Genomic DNA, 23,010 nt, shown 5'->3' on the forward strand with positions numbered 1-23,010 from the left:
AGGGGGTCTTTAATATACTGTTACAGGAGGAAGTGAAGTGAAAAAAAAATTCTGATTGGTTATTCATCAATACATCATTGTCCAAGGGAGGAAACATAACATATGAGAATACATAATTGGCTTAAAGAGTCTTTGTTGGCCACATACCATTTAGTTACTATGGGGAGGTTTCCTCGGGAATGGCACAGCAACATTTGTTCTTGGGTTAGTGACTGGCAAAGTGTTCTCAGGTCAGTCACAAGGAAATTGCAGTACACTCCTTTGTAAGAGCATAACTTCCCTGTAGCACAGCTTTTTTGTTGGTTAAGATAAAGTACCCTTCATGGAACATTCTTCTCCTAGGTAGAGGAAACAATGGAACGATGAGTTTCAACTTGTACTCTCCTTTCTTCCTGGAAATTTTCATAATGATCAGCTATACATTTTAACAAACACTGACACAAAGTGGATTCTGGCATTAACTATAACCTTTTAACAAACTTTTATATAAAAATGAACTCTAGCCCCTGGACTCTGCTTTAACCTCACTACTTCTGGCCAAGTACCAATATGATTTTTAAGTCCCTATGTCAGGGGTCAGAGAAAGGTGTGAAGAATTGGGCTTCACCCGCCAGGGCCTGGCACTGACCTCACTTGGGCCATTGGAAGAAATGAGGTAGGGCCTAAGAGAACTTAGGGGAGTTGTGGGGAGATGAGGCTTTCAGCAAGGCAGGCACTGCCTGCCCAGACCAACTATACAGTCAGAGGGTCCCCATGGCAGCCAGAGATACCAGCTTGCTGGAACAGTGCAGGACCCAGGCCCAGGGCCTTCAAACCAGGGCTTCGAACTGGTTCATCCATGGCTGATGAGACAAAATTGGGACAGACCTGAATTATTAAAATTTGAGTGATCCAGAACAATAACCATAATGGGAAAAATTACAGGTCAAAGCCCTGGAATGGGAGACTCAGAAGAGGTGTAGTGAGCCCTTTCAAGAGCCTGATGCTTGAGATCGGATTATTGCCAGGACTGAGGAGAGTGACACACATGCAAAGCAGTGCAGTCTGCTGCCATCTTTGAGCGGGGCACCACTGTTTCTCACTCTGTGCAAAATTCAACGGGCAAGAGATTTGGTTGCTATGCAACATGTATGCTGCCCTTGTTTTCTAAGAGGGAGATACAGTTTCTAGCTGGGCTATGACCTGTAATTTTCCCTTCCTGGTTGTGGTTAAAATATGGTTAAAAATTTGGGTCTGTTCCAGTTTTGTTTCCTCAGCCATAATTGAACCAGGAAGAACAGGTTCAAAGCCCTGCTTCAAATGCTTCCCTGTAGCTTCCTGCTTCTCACTGGCAGGGGTGCTCTGGCTTTTGGGGCTGCCAGCTCCTCCCTGAATCCCCCAACTAGGCCATGCCTGGCCCTCCCCTGGCCTCTCCCCTACCTCTGACCTTTGGATTCTGACCCATTCACAATCTTCCTCCTCTTCCCTGAGCCTGTTTCCTGCCGTAATCTTCAAGGGCCTCTCTTCTGAGATCCTAAAGCCCACCCTTTGCTTCCAGGAGTTCCGGAAATATGAGGAAGGCTTTGACCCCTACTCAATGGTAAGAGTTAACTTCCTCCCCAAGGGGGTTTATCCCAGGCCTGTTGGGCAGAGTGTGTCAGGTGGTGGCCTGTTCTGGGCCCCAGGAGTCCCAGGGATGGGGGGGGAATGAGGAGCCCCAGGGATGCCCCAAACTGCTCCTTTGAAATGTGTGTGTGTGTCTGTGTGTGTGTATGTGGCTTACACTTACTGTGCTGTGTGTTTATAAGGCATAATCTCACCCAGTCCTCACAATAATCCCATGAGGAAGCTACCATCCCCATTTCACAGATGATGACACCAAAGTGCAGAGAGGTTAATTTGTTTGCTCAAGATCACACAGCTAGTAAAGTGGGGATTTGGGCTTTGTGTGGCCATATCTATGTGTGTGTCCATGTGTCCCCCATGGGGCCTGTGTCTCCCCCAGTTGAAGACCAATGGGACAGAGTTGGCAAAGCTGCCCCTGGCCCATGTGTTCTGTGGGGCCCAATGTCTCCCAGGTGCCTGGCTTGCACTTCCATCCTTCCGCCACCCCCATTTTCAGGCAGACTCAAATCTCCTCCATTGTGTTTTTCTTTCTAGTTCACCCCAGAGCAGATCATAGGGAAAGATGTCCGGCTCCTGCGCATTAAGAAGGTTGGACAGGTCCCATTCTCCTCTGCTCCCTTCCCCTTCCCCTTTGGTTCCCTACTTTCCTACTCTCAAGATGACCCTTCAAACCCCCACCTTTCTCCCTTCTCCCTGTGGGATGCCCCCTCCTCTGGTGGGACCACACGCCTAGGTCCTGCTTGGCATACATGTCCCACTTCCTCCCTGATGGCACTGCTGTTGGTCCCATGCTTCCCCTGCCCTCTCTGTGGCCCTGTTAAGAAGCTCCTTGGTGCTCAGTTGTCCACGGGCTGTTGTCTGCTTGGCACCCCAAAGCCTGTTTTCCTCTCACCAGGAGGGATCCTTAGACCTGGCCCTGGAAGGCGGTGTGGACTCCCCTATTGGGAAGGTGGTTGTCTCAGCTGTTTACGAGGGGGGAGCTGCTGAGCGGCATGGTGAGTGGGGACCAGCCATGCTCTGGTTTGGATATGATGTGGTGGTTATTCAGAGCCCTCCAGGAGAGTAAACAGCTACTTATTGGAGTGGGCTGGATGATTGCTCAAGAACACCCTCCCACCTGGGTCCATCCACCCATCTATCTTGTCCTGTGTGTTATCTGAGGGCAGACCATGATGCCAGGACTTGTGGGGACACAGACAAATCAGATATCACCTTGCCTTCCAAGGGCTCCAGATTGCCAGATACTGACAAGACTTTGCCTTTCCAGAGGCATCCCTGCCCATCTTTGCTTCACAGGGTGCAACCCAACTCCACATTGTTTAAATTTTTAATTATTTCAGGCATAGGAAAACATATTGAAAATAATATAACAAACACCTATGTCTCCATCACCCAGCTTATGATATAAAACATCACAAATACAGTCAAAGTACCCTCTGGTTACATTCTCCACCCTCCCCCCAAAGTTAAATGACTGCTTTGAATTTATACCCTTCAATTTTTTTTTAATGCTTTATTTTTTAAATAAATGAAAAACATAACATATACTCTTTAATAAATTCAAACAATATGGATTTGTATAAAATGGACAAGTGACAGTCACCAGCTACCTATCCGCAGTCCCATTGTCCAGAGAAAGCTGCCGTCCATAGTTTAGTCCCTCACTACTTTGGACATGCAAGTAGCTGGTACAAGTTTCCCCAAGAGCACATGTGTTTTAAGCCACCACAGCTGCCATCTTCACTAACACACACCGCAATCCTTGTGGGCCTTCATGCCCAGGCCCACAAAGCTTTTGATTGACCTATTTCAGTATCACCCAGAGTGTGTTTTGTGGACACTGGAACTGGAAGAAAGTCTTCAGAAAAGGGTTCTGAAGTCAAAGAAGTGTGTGAAGCCATGCACAATTTATCCACTTCTTGGAGAGCCATGATACATACTAACATATTAAAGGCTCTGACAAGTCCTGCAGTGACTAACTCTGTTTAGCTTTTAACTCAGCGTTTCACAAATTTATTAAACCACAGGACATCTTATCTAAGGATACTTTTAACATCATTCATTTCTTCAACAAATATCTTTGGAGTTCCTATTTCGTGCTAGGCATTATCTTAAGTGCTAGGGATATAGTGGTGAGCCCAAAAGATAGTCCCTGCCCTCATAGACCTTACAGTCTGGTGGGAGAGCCCCTCAGTAAACAAGTAAACAGATATATGATTACAAATTGTGAAAAATGCTATGCAGAGAAAGACCAAGATGCTGCAAGAGAGTAATAGGAAAAATCTGCTTTAGATGGAGCTGGGAATCAGAGAGGGTCCTCTGAGGAGGAGACATTTCATCTGAGACCTAAAAGAAGAGAAGAAAGAGGGGAGAGTGTTCCAGATGGAACAGCATATGAAGGCTCGGAGGCAGGAAAAGAGCTTGGCATGCTGAGGGGCCTGAAGTAGAACCATCTGGCCCGCACATGGAGAGGGTCTGTTTGCAGAACTAATGTTTCTGATAACCTCACTGGAAATGCAGGACTGTCTCCTTTTGGCTTTGGCCAGAGCCAATAACAGAGGCCCATTCAAGAGCTGTTGTGGTAGTACCTCATCACCAGTGTCCCGAGTCTACTGAGCCAGGGTGAGAGTGTGGGTGGGTGGGTGGGTGGGGGAAAATGCCCTCGTGTTACCTGGTGGGTTGCATCGCCTCCTGTTTTCTGACCCCATGTGAGCTTTCAGAGCCCAAGGCTCAGGCCTCTTCTGCAGCCCCACAGTGGCCCCCCGCCAAGCCCTGGGCCTGGCACATGCCACATACAGCCAGATCAGCTAATCAGCCTCATCTCTTTTGGCAGGTGGCATTGTGAAAGGGGACGAGATCATGGCAATCAATGGCAAGATTGTGACTGACTATACCCTGGCTGAGGCTGAGGCTGCCCTGCAGAAGGCCTGGAGTCAGGGAGTAAGAATGGCCCTCTGCTTCCCTCTCTTGCTTGCCTGCCTACCTCAAACCCTGGACTCTGCAGGGTGCCCCATTCCAGGGCAGTATACGGGGTCCAGGCAACCTTTGAGTGACACCGACATACCCTATCCAGCCAATGGTATAAATCTGATGAAATGGGATTCCAAAAAATAAGTGTCAATTCTTGACCCTGGGTTCAAAAAGCCAGTTGCACAGACTCCAGAAGACCAGGTATGGCATCCCACTCGAGAAAAAGACTTTAAGGTCTTCTCTAACTGCACACCAAACAGGAATCAACAGAGTGCTTGGGGCTACTAGAAAGCATTAACAGAAGTAGAGGGCCCAGGATGAAGGAAGGGCTGGTAGTCTTCTCCATACTCATCAGACATCCAAATGGGTCAGGGCCACCACATGAGGCCTTCCAGGCTGTGCACTGCACAGTCCGAGGGTGCCCTCCTACAGAGTACAGCATGAAGGGTTCCCCCACACCTTGTGCAATGCACAACCCTGTACAACTGTATGCAGGCAGCCGAGCCTGAGGTATTAAGTTCAGTGCCGAGGAAGCTGATCGGATGGGACTGGGACCCCCATGAAGGGATATGGAGAAGAGAAGACTCACGGGTAACATGATGACTGTCTTTGATTATCTGAAGGGCTGCATTAGGGTAGAGGGTAGAGAAGTATTCTCTGTGATTCTTGAGGGCAGAGCTGGAACGGATGGAGAGTGGTCCTGGGGAGAGATTTTATAGCCTAGTATTAGGAGCTATCACATGGCAGAGGGGCCTAGTGATGGTTCAGATTATTTTCATTGGATGCATGCAAGCCAAGGATGGACAATGATGGACAAGCCAAGGATGGCAGTGATGCCATTGAGGGAATTCAAATGTTAGGGTTGGAAAACTGGGCCAGAAGTTCCCCAATTGGCTGTGCATTAGAATTAAGTAGTGATTTTGTTAAAAATATGTTTCCCAGGACCCGCCTCAGACTTCCAATGGCCAAGTCCATGAGTCTACAGTTTAAAAAAAAATTCCCCAAATGATTCCAAGATTGCCACTTGGCCCTGGTTCACAGATCACCATTTGGGAACTTTGAGGGTCCTGAGACCCTGGCCTCTCTGGTTCTGTAGCCTTAGAGACTGGAAGCTTTCCCAGACCATAGGGCCCATCCCCAAAAGGAGGACCCCTAACCCCCACTTGGCCCCCATGGGAAGAAGGCTCCAACCGGCTGCCCCTGGGCCATGGTGTCCAGGAATGGGAATAGAGTGGCAGGGGCAGACATGCCATCTCACCCTGAGTGTGTCTCCAGAGTCACACTGCTTCTCCCTACAGGACTGGATTGACCTTGTGATTGCCGTCTGTCCTCCCAAGGAGTATGACGATGAGCTGTAAGTGTGTGCTGGCACCTAGCCCACTGCCTCCTTTCCTCCTCCTCCAGAATCTTGGCCTCCTTCTCCTAGCCCACCCCCACTTTCACCCCAAGCACACCGTTTCTAGTAGTAGTAGCTCCTAGAGAGCCCCTGGCCTAGAGAAATCCTAGAACTAAGTCATACTCCTCAAGCATTGTCAGCACTGTCTCCAGGGCCATCTTGTCTAAATTCTTCTTTACCTATGGGAAACTGGGCCCCAGAGAAGCTCAAGGTCTCAGACCAAGTAAAGGAAGCTGGGACGGAGACTCAGGATTTCTGATTGGTGACTCAGAACTTTTTCCATTACACCATCAGATAGTTTAAAGATTTCTGTGTCCATCCTTCCCTCTCTGTAAGGTCTTCCTGATGCTTAACTGCATTCTCTCATGCGGCATTTCTAGGTGGCCAGGACTGCAGGCTTTTGGTCCCTTCCCATGAGATCTCCAGAGAGCTTTGGCCCAGTCTCTTTCTCTGTATTCATTATGTGTTTGTCTCTTTCTGTATCTGTTTCATTCTCTCACTGTATCTGTGTGGGTCTCTCTCATATTCTCTCTTTCCCTCCTCTTCCTTTTCTTCCTTTTCTTTGTCTCTCTCTCAATCTCTGTCCTTCTCCTTTCGCCCTCCTTCCTTCCTGTCAATCTCTCTCTCCTCTCTCTCTCTTTTTCCCTTTATCCCTCTCTCCCTTCTCTCTTACCCTTTTTCCAGGTTTTCAGAATGGGTTCTTTTCCATTTGAGCCCCTGCCGAGAATTTGTATTTCTAACCCAGATACACTGAATCGAAATCTGCATTTTAACAAAATCCCCGGGTAATTCTTATGTATAATAAATTTTGAGACCCACTGCTCTACTAGCAGCATTAGCAACACCTGGGAACTTGTTAGAACTGCGAATCCTCAGCAGGAGTTGAACCTGGTTCAAAGCCCTGTCTTTTTCTTCATTCCTGTTTCTCTCTTTCCCTGGCTCTGAGTCCCCGTTTCTCTGTGTTTGCCATTCTGCATCCATTTCTCTCTTTCTGTCTCTTGGTGTCTCACCTCCATCCTTACCTCATTGCATCACCTCCCCCCACGCCCGCCCACACTTGTCAGACCTCTGCTGCCTGTACCTGCTTGTTTCCACTACGAGGCAGAGGCTGAGTTCCCTGCCTGTTTTGAAGAAACAAAGCCCATTCAACTCCTAATTCTGAAACCCAGGGCCTGTGCAGGACCTCAGGCAGCAGCCAAGTGAAGGGAGAGGTCCGGCGGAGCCCTGCCCGGGAATAGCCAAACCCTGTTTTGTTTCTTGCTCTGCTCTGTGTATGTAGCTCTTCTTTTGCCTCCTCTGCAGCCAACAGCCCCCAGTTGGTCCAAAAGCTCCTTGTAGACCATGCTCCCATACACAGACACAGGCTCCTCCTGCAGCTAGGGCCCAGCAGTCCCCACGGTAAATAGGCAGACAAGGTGTAGGGCCCCATCTGTTCATGCTGCGTGCAGCGGCCATTGGCTGCTGATCCTGTTGGCAGGTTCTTTGGACTGGCACCTGGAGGGATGTGTGAGGTGCCATCCCTGAAATGCTGCCTGGGGCCTGCCGTTGGCCACACTTGAAATCCGTGGGACTCAGAGGTCCTGCCGCTCAGGGCAGCAGAGCCCTGTCTGTAACACCTACCTGGGACTCGGGAGTCCTGCCTCTCCACGGTCCCTGGGACCTGCCACGGGTCCTACGCAGCACCCAGATGGGCAACTCAGAGCATTTTAAGGCTGGTCCAAAGAACCAGGTTTGGTGGGTTGGCGTTGCTCATGTCCTGTTGTGACCTATTGTGGCCTGAGCCATACTCAGACCAAACTGTCCTTTGTCCCTCTCACTCTCTCGGGTGCAGGCTCTATCTGTGGGACACAACATGGAGCCTAGCTATAGGATGTTTCCCACCTGTGACCAGGCTGTGCCCAAGGACAGAGCTGGCAGGTGGCTGTGAAACCAGTGTTTGGTGTGGCCTGAAGTGCCCCGCTGGCACACCCTAGCCTGTACTTTTCTGCTATAAGTTTCCCAAAACATGCCCCCAAGACAGTTGGCCTTTTATGCTGTGGCTTCTGGGATAGCCTAATCGGCCCAATGTTTTCTGTCACTTGTCATCTGTTCTTTGCGAGGGATCGCAGCTCTTCTTCCTCCTGGTCCCCTCCTTTCCCACTCCTGGCAACCATCTACTTTCTCCCTGGCCTCCTCTGTGCCATGGCTGTGGCCAGGGTGTAGTCACTGGTGGGCCATACAGGGTGGGGGCTCCAGAGGCTGAGAAGGCCTTGTGCTGCCAAAGTGGGTACTGCTCAATGTTAGGGCCCTGCTCTGGGCTGAGTGTGCACCCACAAGGCCTGTACCCACTTGGTCTATTTCCTCTTCCCCACAGGACCTTCTTCTGAAGTCCAGAGGAAGAAACCAAATTCATTCTAGAAGACAATGGGCTCTGGACCCACCTCCTGAATACAAGGCCTGGGACCAGCTGTGAGAGACACCCAGGCTGCAGGCACCAGAAGACATCCTGGGAAACCCACACCCAGCACCCAGGGATTTCAGATGCCCTTTGGCCCTGAGCTAGGACTGGACAAGGAATACTTGGGGCCACTCTTCTGAAGGCCAATGTGGAGAGGCGGGAGCCAGCCATTCTGAAGAGAGCCCCTGGAATCCACACTATTTCTTTTCCTCTGGCCCTGTGAATTTTGTCTCTCCCAGCCCTGGGGAACTCCTCCCTTGAACCCTAATAGGACCTAACTCTTGGATCTCTCTCTCCATCCCTCTCTCTTTGCTGTAATTGCTGCCACAAGCCTTACTCTGAGCTCATTCATAAAATAAGCAGATTTTTTCCCATCTTACAAGTGTGAGTATGGATTTGGGCAGTGGACTCAAGACTCTCATATTCAAACCATAAGGTTTTGGCCCTGATTCAAGAGTAAGAAAGAGTGCAGGGCCATGGTCATGGTCTGACATGAAGGGCATGATCAAATGGCCAGGGACTAGCTTGGAGCAGAGACTGAGGGTGCAGGAGATGGGCTGGGCTGGCTTCAGTGTCTTTTCAGTGGAGAGATGCCAGGAATTATGTCCATGTGGCAGAGGGTTTGCTCAATTCCAGAAAGGGTAGCTGAAGGCAGGAGACCCAGAGGGTGTGCTTGAGGTGTGGGGTGCCCCAGCTTCTCTCAAGAACAGCATGGCCACAGCTGCTTCTCATGAGGTCACCAAGACAGGATATGATTGAGGGGTGCAGGTGGCCTTACTCCCTCCATGAAATTACACGCAGCAGGACACCCTGGAGGAGATAAGGGTTCGAGGCAAGTATGTGTAACTCCAGGGGGCTAGTAGGGGATAAGTCAAGTCCCTTCTGTCGAGGAGGGGTGGCTTGCCCAAGATCCCCTCAGCTGGTGGCAGAGCCGCCCTTTCCACTGCACCACACAGTAGAAACACAAACCTAAAAAGGCTGAGGCCTCAAGGATGCCCTTTGACTTTGAACTTTTAGCATTTCATCAATCTCATTGAAGTTGTTCCCACGGCTAGTCCCTGGGGTTTGTTGAGCCAGCTTGAGCCTCTCACCTCTGTATCTAGGAGTTGAAAGTGAAAGGTCTGAGTTTACAGCCTCTGTTCTTCTGAGACACCCCCTTTGGGCCTGTGCAGGGCTGGGAAGCTTGTTCTCACCAATTTCAGCCTAATTCCCAAGACTGAGGTTTGGATAAGAATCTGTTTCCAGAGCCGAAAGCCCTGTTCTCCCTCTGTCCCTGCAGTGACCCTTCCTGGCTCCCTGGGGCCCAGGCTGGCCATGCCTCTGTGAGAACTGGAGGGGGCAGGCACAGCCCCCAGGGAAGGTAGGTGGGGCTGATGCAGGGACAGGCCAGAGGGCCAGAGGGCCAGAGGGCCAGGGGCTGCTCTCCTTCTTGCCTGGGGTTTGTACCCAAGGAGCCCACCCACTGGTCTTAGTAGAAATAAGATTGCTACTAACTACCAGGTGCTTGCTTTGTGTCAGACACTGTGCTAGGCCCTAAACATAGTCATCCATTTAATCATGACAATGAACCCTATGAGGTAGATAATTGCTGTTTTCACTGAGGAAACTGAGTCACCAAGACATTAAGTAACATAATCAACGTTAAATAACTAGTAAGTGGGTGGCAGAGCCAGGATGTAAACCCAGTAGGGTGATTCCAGGAGCTCATATCATTAACCATTGTATGATACTGCCTCAAATAAATGGAGAAGAAACCATACAGAATCTGAATTTAGGGGCACCAGGAAAAACTCCAGCCAGAAAAAAATTCCTCCCTGCCTCTATTTCCTCTCTGCTTTAGTGTGTCCTTCACATTGCAGGTGAGCCAGCCAAACCCCTGCTGAAAACTCTTCAGTGACTCCCTCGTTGTTCTCAGGACAAAGTCCAAACACCTTAGCCTGCATTCAAAGCCCAACATCACCTGGCCCCTGACAACTTTTCCAGCTCCATCTCTTGTCAATCATTTCCTTCCTTTCAGCTACACCAGAAACTCTTCAGTTTCCTGGACTTGACATGCTCCATCACTTCTCTGTATCTTTGCACATGTTCACAATGCCCTGTCCTCCTCATGAACTTCTATGCATCCTTCAAGGCCCATGCCAATTATAAAATGGGAGCTCAGTAAGTGTGAGCTTGCTGCTCCCTCCTGGGGTAGGCTGTTTGGGTTACAAGTTACAGAAACCCAACTCCAAATGAACTTTTAAGGAAAAATTCTTGAGTATTTGATGTCAGGTTTGGCTGGATCTAGGTGCTAAAAACAACGTCATTAGGAATTTGTTCTTGCCACCTCTTGGCTCTACCCTCCTGTGGTTGGCTTCATTCTTAGATGGGCTCTTCCTGTATGACGCCAGGGTGGCCTGTAGTATTCCAAATGTATTCTACCAGGTAGTGCAACCCCAGTAGAAAAATCGCACTGTTTCCTAATTAACTCCATTGCTGTCAAGCCAATTCTAACCCCATAGGCCAGAGGAGAATTGTCCTATTGGGTTTCCAAGGAGTGCCTGGTGGATTCAAACTGCTGACCTTTTGGTTAGTAGCCGTAGCTCTTAACCACTATGCTAAAAAAAAGCTACTGGGGTTTAATTCTAGCTAAATCCTGATAGTTTACTCTGATGAGCCGGACTTGGGGGTATGGCCATCCCTGATTGGCCAGACCTGGGTCACATGCCCACCCTTGGAGCGAGCGGTGGAGTCACCTGCAGCAGCACCACATGGACTGAGTGGAGAGGAAAGGGTGGTTTCCAAAAGAAAATCGGGGTGCTGTTAGAGAAGAATGGGAAATGGATCTGAGCAAACAAAAAGGGGTGTCCACCAAGAGTCCCCTGTCCCCAGCAGCTCCCTTCTCCCTCTTTTTCTTCTTTTTCCTCTCCCTGTGACCTACTTTGGAGGAACCTGAGGCCCAGGAAGCCAGGGGCCCCCTTGTGCCATCTCTGCAACCTTCGGCAACTCTCAGGACCCACTGCTTGGGTACTGGTTGGGAACAAGAAATGGAAAGTGGGGTGTCTTCTAGGGCTGACATACTTGATCTCCAAATATCCGAGAAGGAAGAACTGAAATCTGACCTTGGTCATGTTACTTAACCTCTCTTCATCTCATTTTCTTCAACTATGAAAGGGATATAAATAGTGCCCACTTCGTAGAATGTAAGTATCAAATGAAATACAGATGATGTGCTTAGAAACAGTTCTTGGTTCTCCAATTAATGTTAACTTCTTAAAAACCTGTGGTAGGTGCTGTAGAAAGAGCAGCCTGGAGCCCATTTCACCCCTCATGTGGCTGCCTAAAAGTGGACTCTGAGGCAAAGCACTGTTCCTTACACTGCCTCTGTATCCCCCACACTTACACCCACAGCAACTGCAAGGGGGCTGTCTCCCCTTTCCCCACATTAAAGAGGAAAGTCCTCCACGTACCTTCTCTTTCCCTAGGAGAGCAACCACTGCTTCCCAACAGGCCTCTAGCAAAATGCGTGCGTGTACACACATGTATGTTGGCTTTACAATATTCATTTTTATTAATTTTATCCTGAAGGTACTCACGAGGTGTTATAGATCAGAGATAGATTTCTTATTAATCACCTTATTAATTATTAATTTAATTAATTACTAAATAATCAGCATGTAGCCCCCCCCCCCCTTTTACCTTTAGATGACTCACTGAAAGCCAGGGTGGAAAAATTTATTATATGCGTGGGAGGACTCTCCATAGGTAAAGGGCAAACAATGGATTTCTCCACTTACATACGAGAGAGAGAGAAAGCCACTCCCTCTCCCCCAGAAAGGAGATGGGGAAAAAGTTGCTCCTTTGAGGCAGATGGAAGGGATCCTGGGTTCTTACCAGAAACTTTTGGAATGTAAATACCTAGGAAGATAGTGCTCTGGTCTTCCTGGCACCTTGGAAGCTTCATTTAGGGACCTAGTCCTGGCTATAAGCATGGCTCTCTCAGTGAGATAAAAGAAGTTCTATTATTTTCTTGGATCAGAACGTTAACAAATAGCTACAGATCTAATTCTTATGGTATGTAAGGAGTAAAATGCCTCTAGGGGAAGTGAGAGCAAAGATTCCTATCTTTATATCATGGGGACAGGAATGTGTCTCAGGAGGCTAGGACTTTTTACAGAAACACAGAGAAATTCAGGGAAGTTTAATTTCCCCCTAGTCCATGTACACAAATGAAGTATGTTGGTCACAGGTGGGCAAATAGCAGGTTCTCCACAAGCATCACTGGCAAGCCGTGAAGGCAGCCGCCTCAGGGGAAGCGGAGTTTCTCCCTCTGCCTGTAGTGGCACTATTGACCACTCTAGCCATGGACTCTTCATTGGTCAAGGGTCATCCAAAATCAGTGAGCCAGTTCAGACTCTACTATCAGGTCCCATTTACTCACCTGGCAGGTACCATGGGGCAAAATTCTGCCTGATGCAGCTTCAAACCCTTGGCACAGATCAATGACACCCACCTAACAGCCACCTCAGGCCTCCAGTTCCTAACTCAAGACTCCACAGGTAGATTTAGGGAGAGTTCATGAATCCCAGCTTTAGATTGCCTTTTAAGGAATGGGTCCAAAGCTTTTCCCAAATTTTCAAAAGTGTCCCTGACCCAAAATCTACTCTCATGAAAAGGTAATAATTTAAACAAACAAAAATTATTACCGATGAAGAGGATGGGGATGTCAAGAACACCCGGAAGATTAAGTAGTGAGCTCCTTTGGAGCCCTGGTGGCACAGTGGTTACAAGCTCAGCAGCTAACCAAAAGTTCAGCAGTTCGAATCTACCAGCTGCTCCTTGGAAACCCTATGGGTAGTTCTACTCTGTCCCATAGAGTCTCTATGAGTCAAAATCGACTTGACAGCAACAGGTTTGTTTTGGTTTGGTTTATGGGGGCAGGCACTGTATTCACCACTGTATCCCCAGCATTAGTAGGATGTCTTTGGTCTGCAGGTCACCTTTCAGCCAAATAATAGATTAGCTTATAACACCTGTGAGTAATGTGCTCCCTTAAACAATCAACTATATGACACCAAAAGGTCAACATTCAGCCAAAAGCAAAGATGAGAAGACAAAGAGGGGAAGCGAAGTCAGATCAATGGAAACAGGACAAAAAGAATGGAAATAATGAGAATGCTGACACATTGTGAAAATTGTAATCAATGTCATGGAACAATTTATATAAAAATTGCTAAATGGGAACCTAATTTGCTATGTAAACTATGCTAAAACACAGTAAAATATTTTTTAAAAAAGAATAATTTGTCAAAAACAGACAAAGAAAATGCATCGCTAATGATGTAATGTAAGTCCATGAGAAAGTCAAGTCCAATTTATAAACATCTGCTTTTCACTCAACTTGGCAGGCACACAGCTATGATGGGTAATCATCATCACTGATTGATTCATTCATTCATTCATTTATTAACAAGTTATTTACTGTGATTGGACACCTACTCTGTGTCAAAATCAAAGCAATATAAGACCTAGTCTCAGCCCTCAACTGACTTCTAGCCCAGTGGGGCAGACGACTCTTCAATATATCATCACAATACTGCTGGTAAGTGCAGGGACAGGGATTATACAAAGTGCTGGTGGCAGGGCAGGAGGGCCTGGAGAAGGGATCTCCAACACTGCCTGCCTGTGGAGAGGGTCAGGGCAGGCTTCTCTTAGGGAGTGACATTGTTGTTGTTGTTAAGTGCCCTCTAGTCTTCGGTTGGACACACAGCAACCCTATAGGACAGAGTAGAACCGCCCCATAGGGTTTCCAAGGAGCTGCTGGTAGATTTGAATTGCTGGACTTTTGGTTAGCAGCCGAGCTCTTATCCACTACACCACTGTGCTCTGAGGGAGTGACATATGAGCCCTATGTTGAAAGCTGAGAAGCAGCTTGTCAGGTGGCCCAGGGAAGTGGGAGGAGGGCTGTCCCCACAGAGAGGACAGCACAGCCTCTGGGAAGCCCTGTTTTTAGCTTCCATTGTCCAGTGCTGGGCACACACAACACGTGCTTCCTAAGTGCTGCTGTAGGGGCAGAACTAAATAGGGAGCGCCTTAGCTGGAAATTCCAAAGCACTGGAAATCCCTCCCTTCCCCCGTTATTTTCCATGACTCCCTTCAGTGCACCCTCACCCCAGCAAGGCTTGTTGGTTAACTCAGTGCATCTTGAAAGTTTTATTCCAGCCGCCTGTCACTGGCATCTCCTCTCCAACCTGGGGGTCTCCAACTCTTCTCCATCTGCATGCACTGGGCCATTCTTTTCCCCTCTGGCTTCCGGCAGGTGCCAGTGCTAGGCTACCTCTCTGAGCCCAGATAAGCTCCAATTGTTAGTCACTCTTTCTTTTTTATTCAACTCTCACTCCTTAATATTAGTCAGTGTTCAAATTTCCTTGCTTGTCTAATTTTTTTCTTAATAGCTTATTCATATCAGGATCTAAAATAAGGACCATATATGGCCTCTGTTGATGTGTCTCTTATGCTGTTTTTTCAAAATTATTATTCTATTGTAGTCAAATATATATAACATAAGCTTTGCCATTTTAACCATTTTTAAGTGTGCAATTTAGTGGCATTAATTATATTCCCAATATTGGGCAACCATCACCACTATTTCCAAAACTTTTTATCATCCCAAACAGGAACTTACCTTTTTGTTTTGTTTGTATGTTTGTCTTGTTTCTCCAAGCAGACTGCAAACTTCTGAGGGCAGGGAACATCCACTACTTTTTCTTAACAGGAGATAATGTGGTAGACAGCAATGATTCTCAAACTTTAGCGTGCATCAGAATTACCCGGAGACTTGTGAATAAATAGATTTCTGGACCACACCAAGTTTCAGATTCAGTAGGTCCAGGGTGGGATCCACGAATTTACATTTCTAACAAATCCCAAGGTGGTGCCCATGGCCCAGGACCACACTTTGAGAACCACTGTTACGGGAAGCATGGAGGTTGTGGACCCAGCTGAACCATGGTTCCAGACTAGGCTCTATCTCACTGGCTGTGTGAGCTAGGGCAAGTCCCTTAGTCTCAGTTTCCTAAGGACACAATGATATTCACTTCGTATGTTTACAGGGAAGTCTAGAGGGTACACGGGGGGGGGGGAGGGGAGGTCCTCAATAAATGCCTGTTAATTGATTGGCTGATTGCCTCAGTTGTAGAGCACCTGTTGAACATCTGTAGGCTGAGCCAAGATATTTTCCCCAATTAGGGGGATAAGCAACACCTCAACACCCTCCGCCAGGGGCTGGTCTCTGGATCAGCAGCAGAATTTGATTTCTCCAGCTCCAATGGAAAAGGTGATGCTTCTCGACAAACTGGGCTCTTCTTAATAAAACTTTTCCAGGCTCTGTCCTTTGCTCAAGCCCCAGGGCACCCACGTCATTAAATAATTGTCTCCTCATGGACACACTCACTATCCAAATAAGCGTCAAATGGAATATATTCACCAATTTGAATTTTTAATGTGCACATTTTAGCTAAAAATAGCTTTGGGCTCTACGTGGGTTGGGGCACTTTAGCAATGTTTCCTTAGAGCAGGTGAATGCTAAGAGGTGGCTGTGAGTCTCTGTCTCGGTGTCTCTCTCACTCCTCCCCCATTCTCTCTCTCCCTGTTAGATCTCTGATCTTTCTTTGACCAAGTACCAGAGTGAAGGGTCTTCCTCCTCCCCCCACAGAACCACAGTCTCAGGCCTGGGCACATCTGGCTCCATGCGTACACCAGTGCACACGGAAGTCAGAGATATGCCTTATGTACAGGTGCACACGCTCAGACTGGCCAAGTCCAAATAAAAACAGGGGGCTTGCTCTGCAGACATCGCTCCTGGACAAGCCACTCCCTCCCACCCACCACATCATGCTGCCTTCCAACTGGGTAACTCCCACTCTCTTTTTTGCCCTTTGTGCCTTTTTACCCCATCCCTACCCCAGCTTGGTCCTGTCTTTCAAAAGGATGACCAAATAGGAGCTCGGGCTCTGCACCTACCTTGCTGGATGACCTTGAGCAAATGACTTATCCTCTCTGAGCTGTCTCGTTCTGTGTGTAATGACGATTATATCACTTGCCTCAAAGGGAGATGATCGCAAGCCAGATAATGCAACAAAGAGCTTGGCACTAGGTAGGCACTCAATACTATATATACCTGCTGCCATTGAGTTGATTCTGATTCATAACAACCCTATAGGACAGATGAGAACTGCCCCATAGGGTTTCCAAGGCTGTAATCTTTAGCGAAGCGGACTGCTACATCTTTCTTCCGTGGAGCGGCTGGTGGGTTCAAACTGCTGACCTTTTGGTTAGTAGTGGAGCATTTTAACCATTATGCCACCAGAGCTCCTCAATTATATATATATTTATATATGGAGCCCTGGTGGCACAGTGGTTAAGTGCTTAGCTGCTAACCAAAAGGTTGGGAGTTCAAATCCACCAGCTGCTCCTTGGAAAACCTATAGAGCAGTTCTACTTTGTCCTGAGGGGTCATTATGAGTAGGATCAACTTGATGGCAACAGGTATCTTGGGATTTGGGGTAAGAAGCCCTCAGCTGATTTCTCAGAGTGTTTACTGTGTGTCAAGCTTTCTCACACACATGACCTATAAGGGAGAAGTTGTTGTTGTGAGCTGCTGTTGAGCTCTCCCCAACTCATGGCAACCCCATGCACAAGATAACACTGCCCAGTCCTGCACCATCTCGATAATCAGTTGCTCATCAGGCCGTTGTGATTCATCGGGCTTTCATTGGCTGGCTGTTGGAAGTAGATCACCAAGCCTTTTTTTCTGTGGGTGGTGGCTGCAAATGAGGGGCACTGGCCAAGAATCAGAACCAAATCTCCCACATAGAAGGAGAGAATCCTACTACGGAACCACCAGTGCCTGAAGGGAGAGATTAGTCCTTGGATTTCCAGCTGCGACTCAGTGAGGTTGACTTGCCCAAGGTCATGAGTCTGGTCACTGGTGGAACCAGGATCTGAACTCATCACTCCCTGAGCAAGAGTTGGGGTCCAGGTAGCCTCTGCTCAGGGGATGGAAGCTGAAGTCCTTCTAGGGGAACGGGAGAAGGACGCAGGGGAGGTGAATCACTCAGCAGTGACTCACCTGGCCTCAGCCCCAGCTCTGGCCAGGCCCTCCCCCCGCAGACAGCTGAGGCCATGCTGTGCCTACCAGAGGCACCTGTCAGGGGCCAGGCTGTGCCAGGGAGGCATCTGTTTGGCTTAGCCATTTGTCAAGATTCTGCTGCAGTATGGCCTCAGGTGGGCGGAGAGAAGGGCTAGACATCACACCACACAGGATCCCGCAGCGCTGGGCCAGACTGTGAGCCGCCTCCCTATGTAGCTCACATACAACCTTCCCCTCTGTCACTAAGGGGAGTGGTCTCCAAAACAAATCACAGTGGGGTCATTTGCGTGCTGGCTTCATCTACAGGGTGAGTCTCCAGCTCAGCAGGACCTCCTTCACACTCAACTTCTCCCATCTGGCCTCCTGACTAATGCCAGGGATAGGACTAGCTAGGTCTTTCCTTGGATTTCTAACACAAAGAAAAGGCTAAATGCACATATGCACTTATTTTCCCAAAGGTCTGTTCTCTGGGGCCTGAGCAGCCTAGCTAACTTGCCTGTACTCCTTCCTCAGGAGCCGAAGTCTCAGAGACAGGGAAATCTTTGGTACCCCCAGAATCCCTTTGGGAAGTGGCTAACAGCACAGGCTTTGAAACCAGGCCTAACTGTGTTTCAATCCTTACTCTGCCAGTTCCCAGCTGTGACCTTGGGAAAATGGCTTAACCCTCTAAGCCTCAGGTTTCTCTGATAATGGGAACTATAGACAGGGTTACTATAAGATTTAAAACAGGTAAAGTACACAGCACATGCTGAATAATTAACAAATGTTGGTGAAACAAAAGGGAGAAAATCTTATCTTCCCATTTCCCCATCTGCCCAGGAAAAGAGTAGTTTGGGGGATGGTCAGCAACTTGAGAAGGGAAGGGAGGCATGTTTGAAAAACCTGAATGGGTATGTGAGCTGAAGGCAAATGTTGAATTGTTCTTGGTGGGGAGGGGAGCGGTGGATTGTAGTGTTTTTAAAACATGGCTGTGTGGAAGAAAGAGGACATATGAAATAACACATGGGGAGAAGAACATTGAAGGAAGAAAGAAAATGGGGAATTTTACTAGGTTTCTGCTGTAAAGTGTGTGAATGATGTCTTTTCCACTCCCCTGTAGAGTTTGGAGCCCTGGTAGTGCAGTGGTTAAGAGCTCAGCTTCTAACCAAAGGGTCAGCAGTTCAAATCCACCAGCTGTTCCTTGGAAAACCTGCGGGGCTGTTCTACTCTCTCCTATAGGGTCACTATGAGTTGGAATAGACTCGACAGCAACAGGTTTGGTGAAGTTTCAGTAAAGCCTCCATGTTTTATCCATGCACTGAGGAGCTGGATCTTTTGAGGGAATGTAATAAGAGACTGAGTTTGACCTCAAGTGGCTGTGGAGGAACCAGGCCATGCACACGAGTCATCCTTTTAGGTTATGCTACTGTAGAGGGTGATCTCAGACCAAAACATGAGGTGGCAAGAACAAGAACTTTAATTTTAAGCTCAACTCCCCATAGTCCATCAACCAGTAACCAGTTGCCATATGGTCAACTTCAACTTAAGGTGACTCCAGGTGTGTCAGAGAACTGGGCTCCATGGGGTTTGTTCTTTTTTCTTTTTATTTATTTTTGTTGTTGTTGAGAATATACACAGCAAAAACATACAGCAATTCAAGTTTCTAAGTGTAGAATTCAGTAACATTTTCAAATTGTGCAACCATTCTCACCCTCCTTTTCTGAGTTGTTCCTCCACCATTAACATAAACCCACTGCCCTCTAAGGTTCCTGTCTATACTTTCGAGTTGCTGTTGTTAATTTGATCCCATATAGATAGCTCTTAAAAGAGCGTAATGTTCAAGGCAGACATTCTTTACTAGTTAAGCTAAACTATTGTTTGGTTTAAAGAAGAATTCAGGCGCTATTTCTGTTTAAGGTTTAAAGATTATACCAGGTCGATAGTTTCAGGGTTTTATCCAGCCTTGGAATTAAGTCGACGGCAATGGGTTTTGGTTTTTTGGTTCTTATGGCTCTGGAAATTTTGGATTCCATGGTAATTGAAATTATGTTCTGCACTTTCCCCTTTTTGATCAGGATTCTTCTATAGAATCTGCGATCAAAACGTTCAGTGATGGTAGTTGGGCACCATCGAGTTCTGGTCTCATAGCAAAGAAGGCAGTTGTTCACAGAGGCAATTAGCCACACATTCCTTTTCCTCCTCCTATTCCTGACTCTCCTTCTTCCTCTGTTGCTCCAGGCAAATAGAGACCAATCATTGTGCCTTGAATGGCTGCTTGCAAGTTTTTAAGAATCCAAGCACTAAGCAATAAACTAGGAGATAGAACAGAAGCACTAAACATGTTATTAGGCCAATTAACTGGATGTCCCATGAAGCCATGACCCTAAACCCCCAAACCAAGGAACCAAATCCCATGAGGTATTTGGTTGCACGTAAGCAGTCTCAGTAGCTGCTCTTTTTTTTATATTGTTGTTGCAAATATATCTATTGCACAACTTTTGCCATTTCAACTTTTTTACAGGAGTAATACTTACTGACAGCAATTGCATTAATCGATTGTACAACTCTACCCTTAATCAATACAATTTTTCCATCACTGTAAACCCAAACTCAGTACTCCATAAGCAATAACCTCCTCTTTCCCCCTGGTGGCATAGTGGTTAAGAGTTTGGCTGCTAACCAAAAGGTCAACAGTTAGAATCTACCAGGCGCTCCTTGGAAACCCTATGGGGCAGTTCTACTCTGTCCTATAGGGTCGCTAGGAGTCGGAATCACATCTACAGCAAAGTGGTTTATTTATTTATTTATTTATTGTCCCCACCCCTGATGTGGTTGTCGTTGTTGTTAGGTGCCATTGAGTCGGTTCTGACTCATAGGTACCCTAGACAACAGAACTAAACTCTGCCTGGTCCTGTGCCATCCTCATGATCATTATGCTTGAGCCCATTGTTGCAGCCACTGTGTCAATTCATCTTATTGAGGGTCTTCCTTTTTTCACTGACACTTTACCTTACCAAGCATGATGTCTTTCTCCAGGGATTGATCCCTCCGGATAACACGTCCGAAGTATGTGAGATGAAGTCTCGCCATCCTCACTTCTAAGGAGCATTCTGGCTATACTTCTTCCAACATAGATTTGTTCATTCTTTTGGTAGGCCATGGTATAGTCGATATTCTTTGTCAACACCATAATTCAAAGGCATCACTTCTTCTCAGGGCTTCCTTATTCACTGTCCGGCTTTCACATGCATATGAGGTGATTGATAACACCATGGCTCAGGTAAAGCACATCTTAGTCTTTAAAGTGACATCTTCGCTTTTTAACACTTTAAAGAGGTCCTTTGCAGCAGATTTGCCCAATGCACTGCATCATTTGCTCTCTTGACTGCCACTTCCACGGGTGTTGATTGTGGATCCAAGTAAAATGAAATCCTTGACAACTTCCTTCTTTTCTCTGTTTATCATGATGTTGCTTATTGGTTCAGATGTGAGGATTTTGTTTTCTTTTGTTGAGGGTAATACATACTGAAGGCTGTGGTCTTTGATCTTCATCAGTGTTTCAAGTCCTCTTCACTTTCAGCAAGCAGGGTTGTGTCATCTGCGTAACACAAGTTGTTAATGAGTCTTCCTCCACTCCTGATGCCTAGATCTTCATATAGTCCAGCTTGTCGAATTATTTGCTCAGCGTACAGGTTGAGTAGGTATGGCAGAAGGATATAACCCTGACGCACACCTTTCCTGACTTTAAATCACGCAGTATCTCCTTGCTCTGTATTACATACAGGCCACATAGGATTCATCTTGTTCTCATATTATCCACCCACAAAAGTTATAGAGCAGGGTTCCCTGCCTCTGTCAGCCTAGTGGTTCTGCTGTGGAACAAGGGACACTTCCTTCAAAGCAGTCCTTGTATGGACTTTCTGACACAATCCACGCACGGCCTTTTCCTTTCTGGGATCTGGCTGCTGTCCTCCACTCACGCCCACAGCAGGCAGACAGGGAGGTCAAGCACAGGCTCCCTCTCTCTAGAATTTGTCCCCTTCCCTTCTCCTGACAGCGGGCAGGATGGGGATGGGGGGGGGGGAGTCTCTTGTCTCTCGCAGGTTTCCACCAAGACATTTTGTCTATATATCAATCCCCTCTCTTTCACTGGTCCTACAGACGTCTAAGTCCCGTGTGGACACAGGCTTTGAAACAACAATTTTCTACTTTCCACCTGGCCACAGCCTCAGCCATCTGCCTGAAGGGGGTGGAGAGGGAAAAGCAGACATCTTCCCATGTCGGTACAGATAGATGGATAGACAGCTGCCTTTGTGCTGACTGACTCACAGCAACCCCATGTACAACAAAACAAAACATTGCCAGGTTCTGCATTATCCTCATGATCACCAGCATTATTTGAGACCGGGAGCATGTTCAAGTCCATTGCTGAGTCAGTACATATATATTCTCAGTACTTGTTGCATAGAATACCACAGCATGGGTGATAGCATGTTTGTTTCTGTTTTTAACTTGCTCCCTATTGACTGGGGTTATTGAAAGGGTTAATTTCTTAAACTATCACCCTGCTCCGTTATATCACTGTTATTGTGATGACTCCCTCTACTATGGCCACTGGCACACCTGGGTCACTGGATAGAGACAGGACACTAAGGCTTGAACAACATAGAGCTGGAAGAGATCTTTTTTTTTTTTAATTCTTTTATTGTACTTTAGATGAAGGTTTACAGAACAAACTAGTTTCTCATTAAACAATTAATACACATATTGTTTAGTGACATTGGTTGCCAACCCCAAAACATGTCAACACTCTTCCCTTCTAGACCTTGGGTTCCTTATTACCAGCTTTCCTGTCCCCTATTTCCTTCTCGTCCTTGCCCCTGAGCTGGTGTGCCCATTTAGTCTCATTTTGTTTTATGGGCCTGTCTAATCTTTGGCTGAAGGGTGAAACTCAGAAGTGACTTCAGTACTGAGTTAAAAGGGTATCTAGGGGCCATGCTCTCAGGATTTCTACAGTCTCTGTCAGATCAGTAAGTCTGGTCTTTTTTTGTGTGTGAGTTAGAATTTTGTTCTACCTTTTTCTCCATCTCTGTCTGGGGTCCTCTATTGTGATCTCTGTCAGAGCAGTTGGTGGTGGTAACTGGCCACCATCTAATTGTTTTAGATTCAGTCTGGTGGAGGTTGTGGTCCATTAGTCCTTTGGACTTAATCTTTCCCTATGTCTTTGGTTTTCTTCATTCTCCCTTGCTCCAGATGGGGTGAGACCAGAGGAGTATCTTAGATGGCTGCTCACAGGCTTTTAAGACCTCAGACGCTGCTCACCAAAGCAGAATGTAGAACATTTTCTTTATAAACTACTTTATGCCAACTGAGCGAGATGTTCCCTGAGACCCTGGTCCCCACAGCTCTTAACTCAGTGATTTGGTTCCTCAGGGAGGAAGAGACTTGTTTGGAGTTCTATGTTAAACCATCCCTGCACAGGTCCTGCCTGAG

The 23,010-nt window shown here is 47.3% G+C and overlaps 1 protein-coding gene across 1 annotated transcript in view; it reads left to right on the forward strand.

The window, feature by feature from the left end:
- The window catches only part of USH1C (USH1 protein network component harmonin), a 47,148-nt gene extending 38,638 nt beyond the window's left edge, over positions 1–8,510 (forward strand). The window contains 7 exon segments of the mRNA XM_023550811.2: positions 1,538–1,579; positions 2,140–2,193; positions 2,501–2,600; positions 4,439–4,545; positions 5,874–5,933; positions 8,325–8,362; positions 8,364–8,510. Coding sequence (XP_023406579.1) covers positions 1,538–1,579; positions 2,140–2,193; positions 2,501–2,600; positions 4,439–4,545; positions 5,874–5,933; positions 8,325–8,362; positions 8,364–8,508 — 546 coding nt within the window. The 3' untranslated portion in view covers positions 8,509–8,510.
- The last annotated feature ends 14,500 nt before the right edge of the window (positions 8,511–23,010 follow it).

This window comes from Loxodonta africana, chromosome 7 (genome assembly GCF_030014295.1).
Source record: "Loxodonta africana isolate mLoxAfr1 chromosome 7, mLoxAfr1.hap2, whole genome shotgun sequence".
Classification (NCBI taxonomy): domain Eukaryota; kingdom Metazoa; phylum Chordata; class Mammalia; order Proboscidea; family Elephantidae; genus Loxodonta; species Loxodonta africana.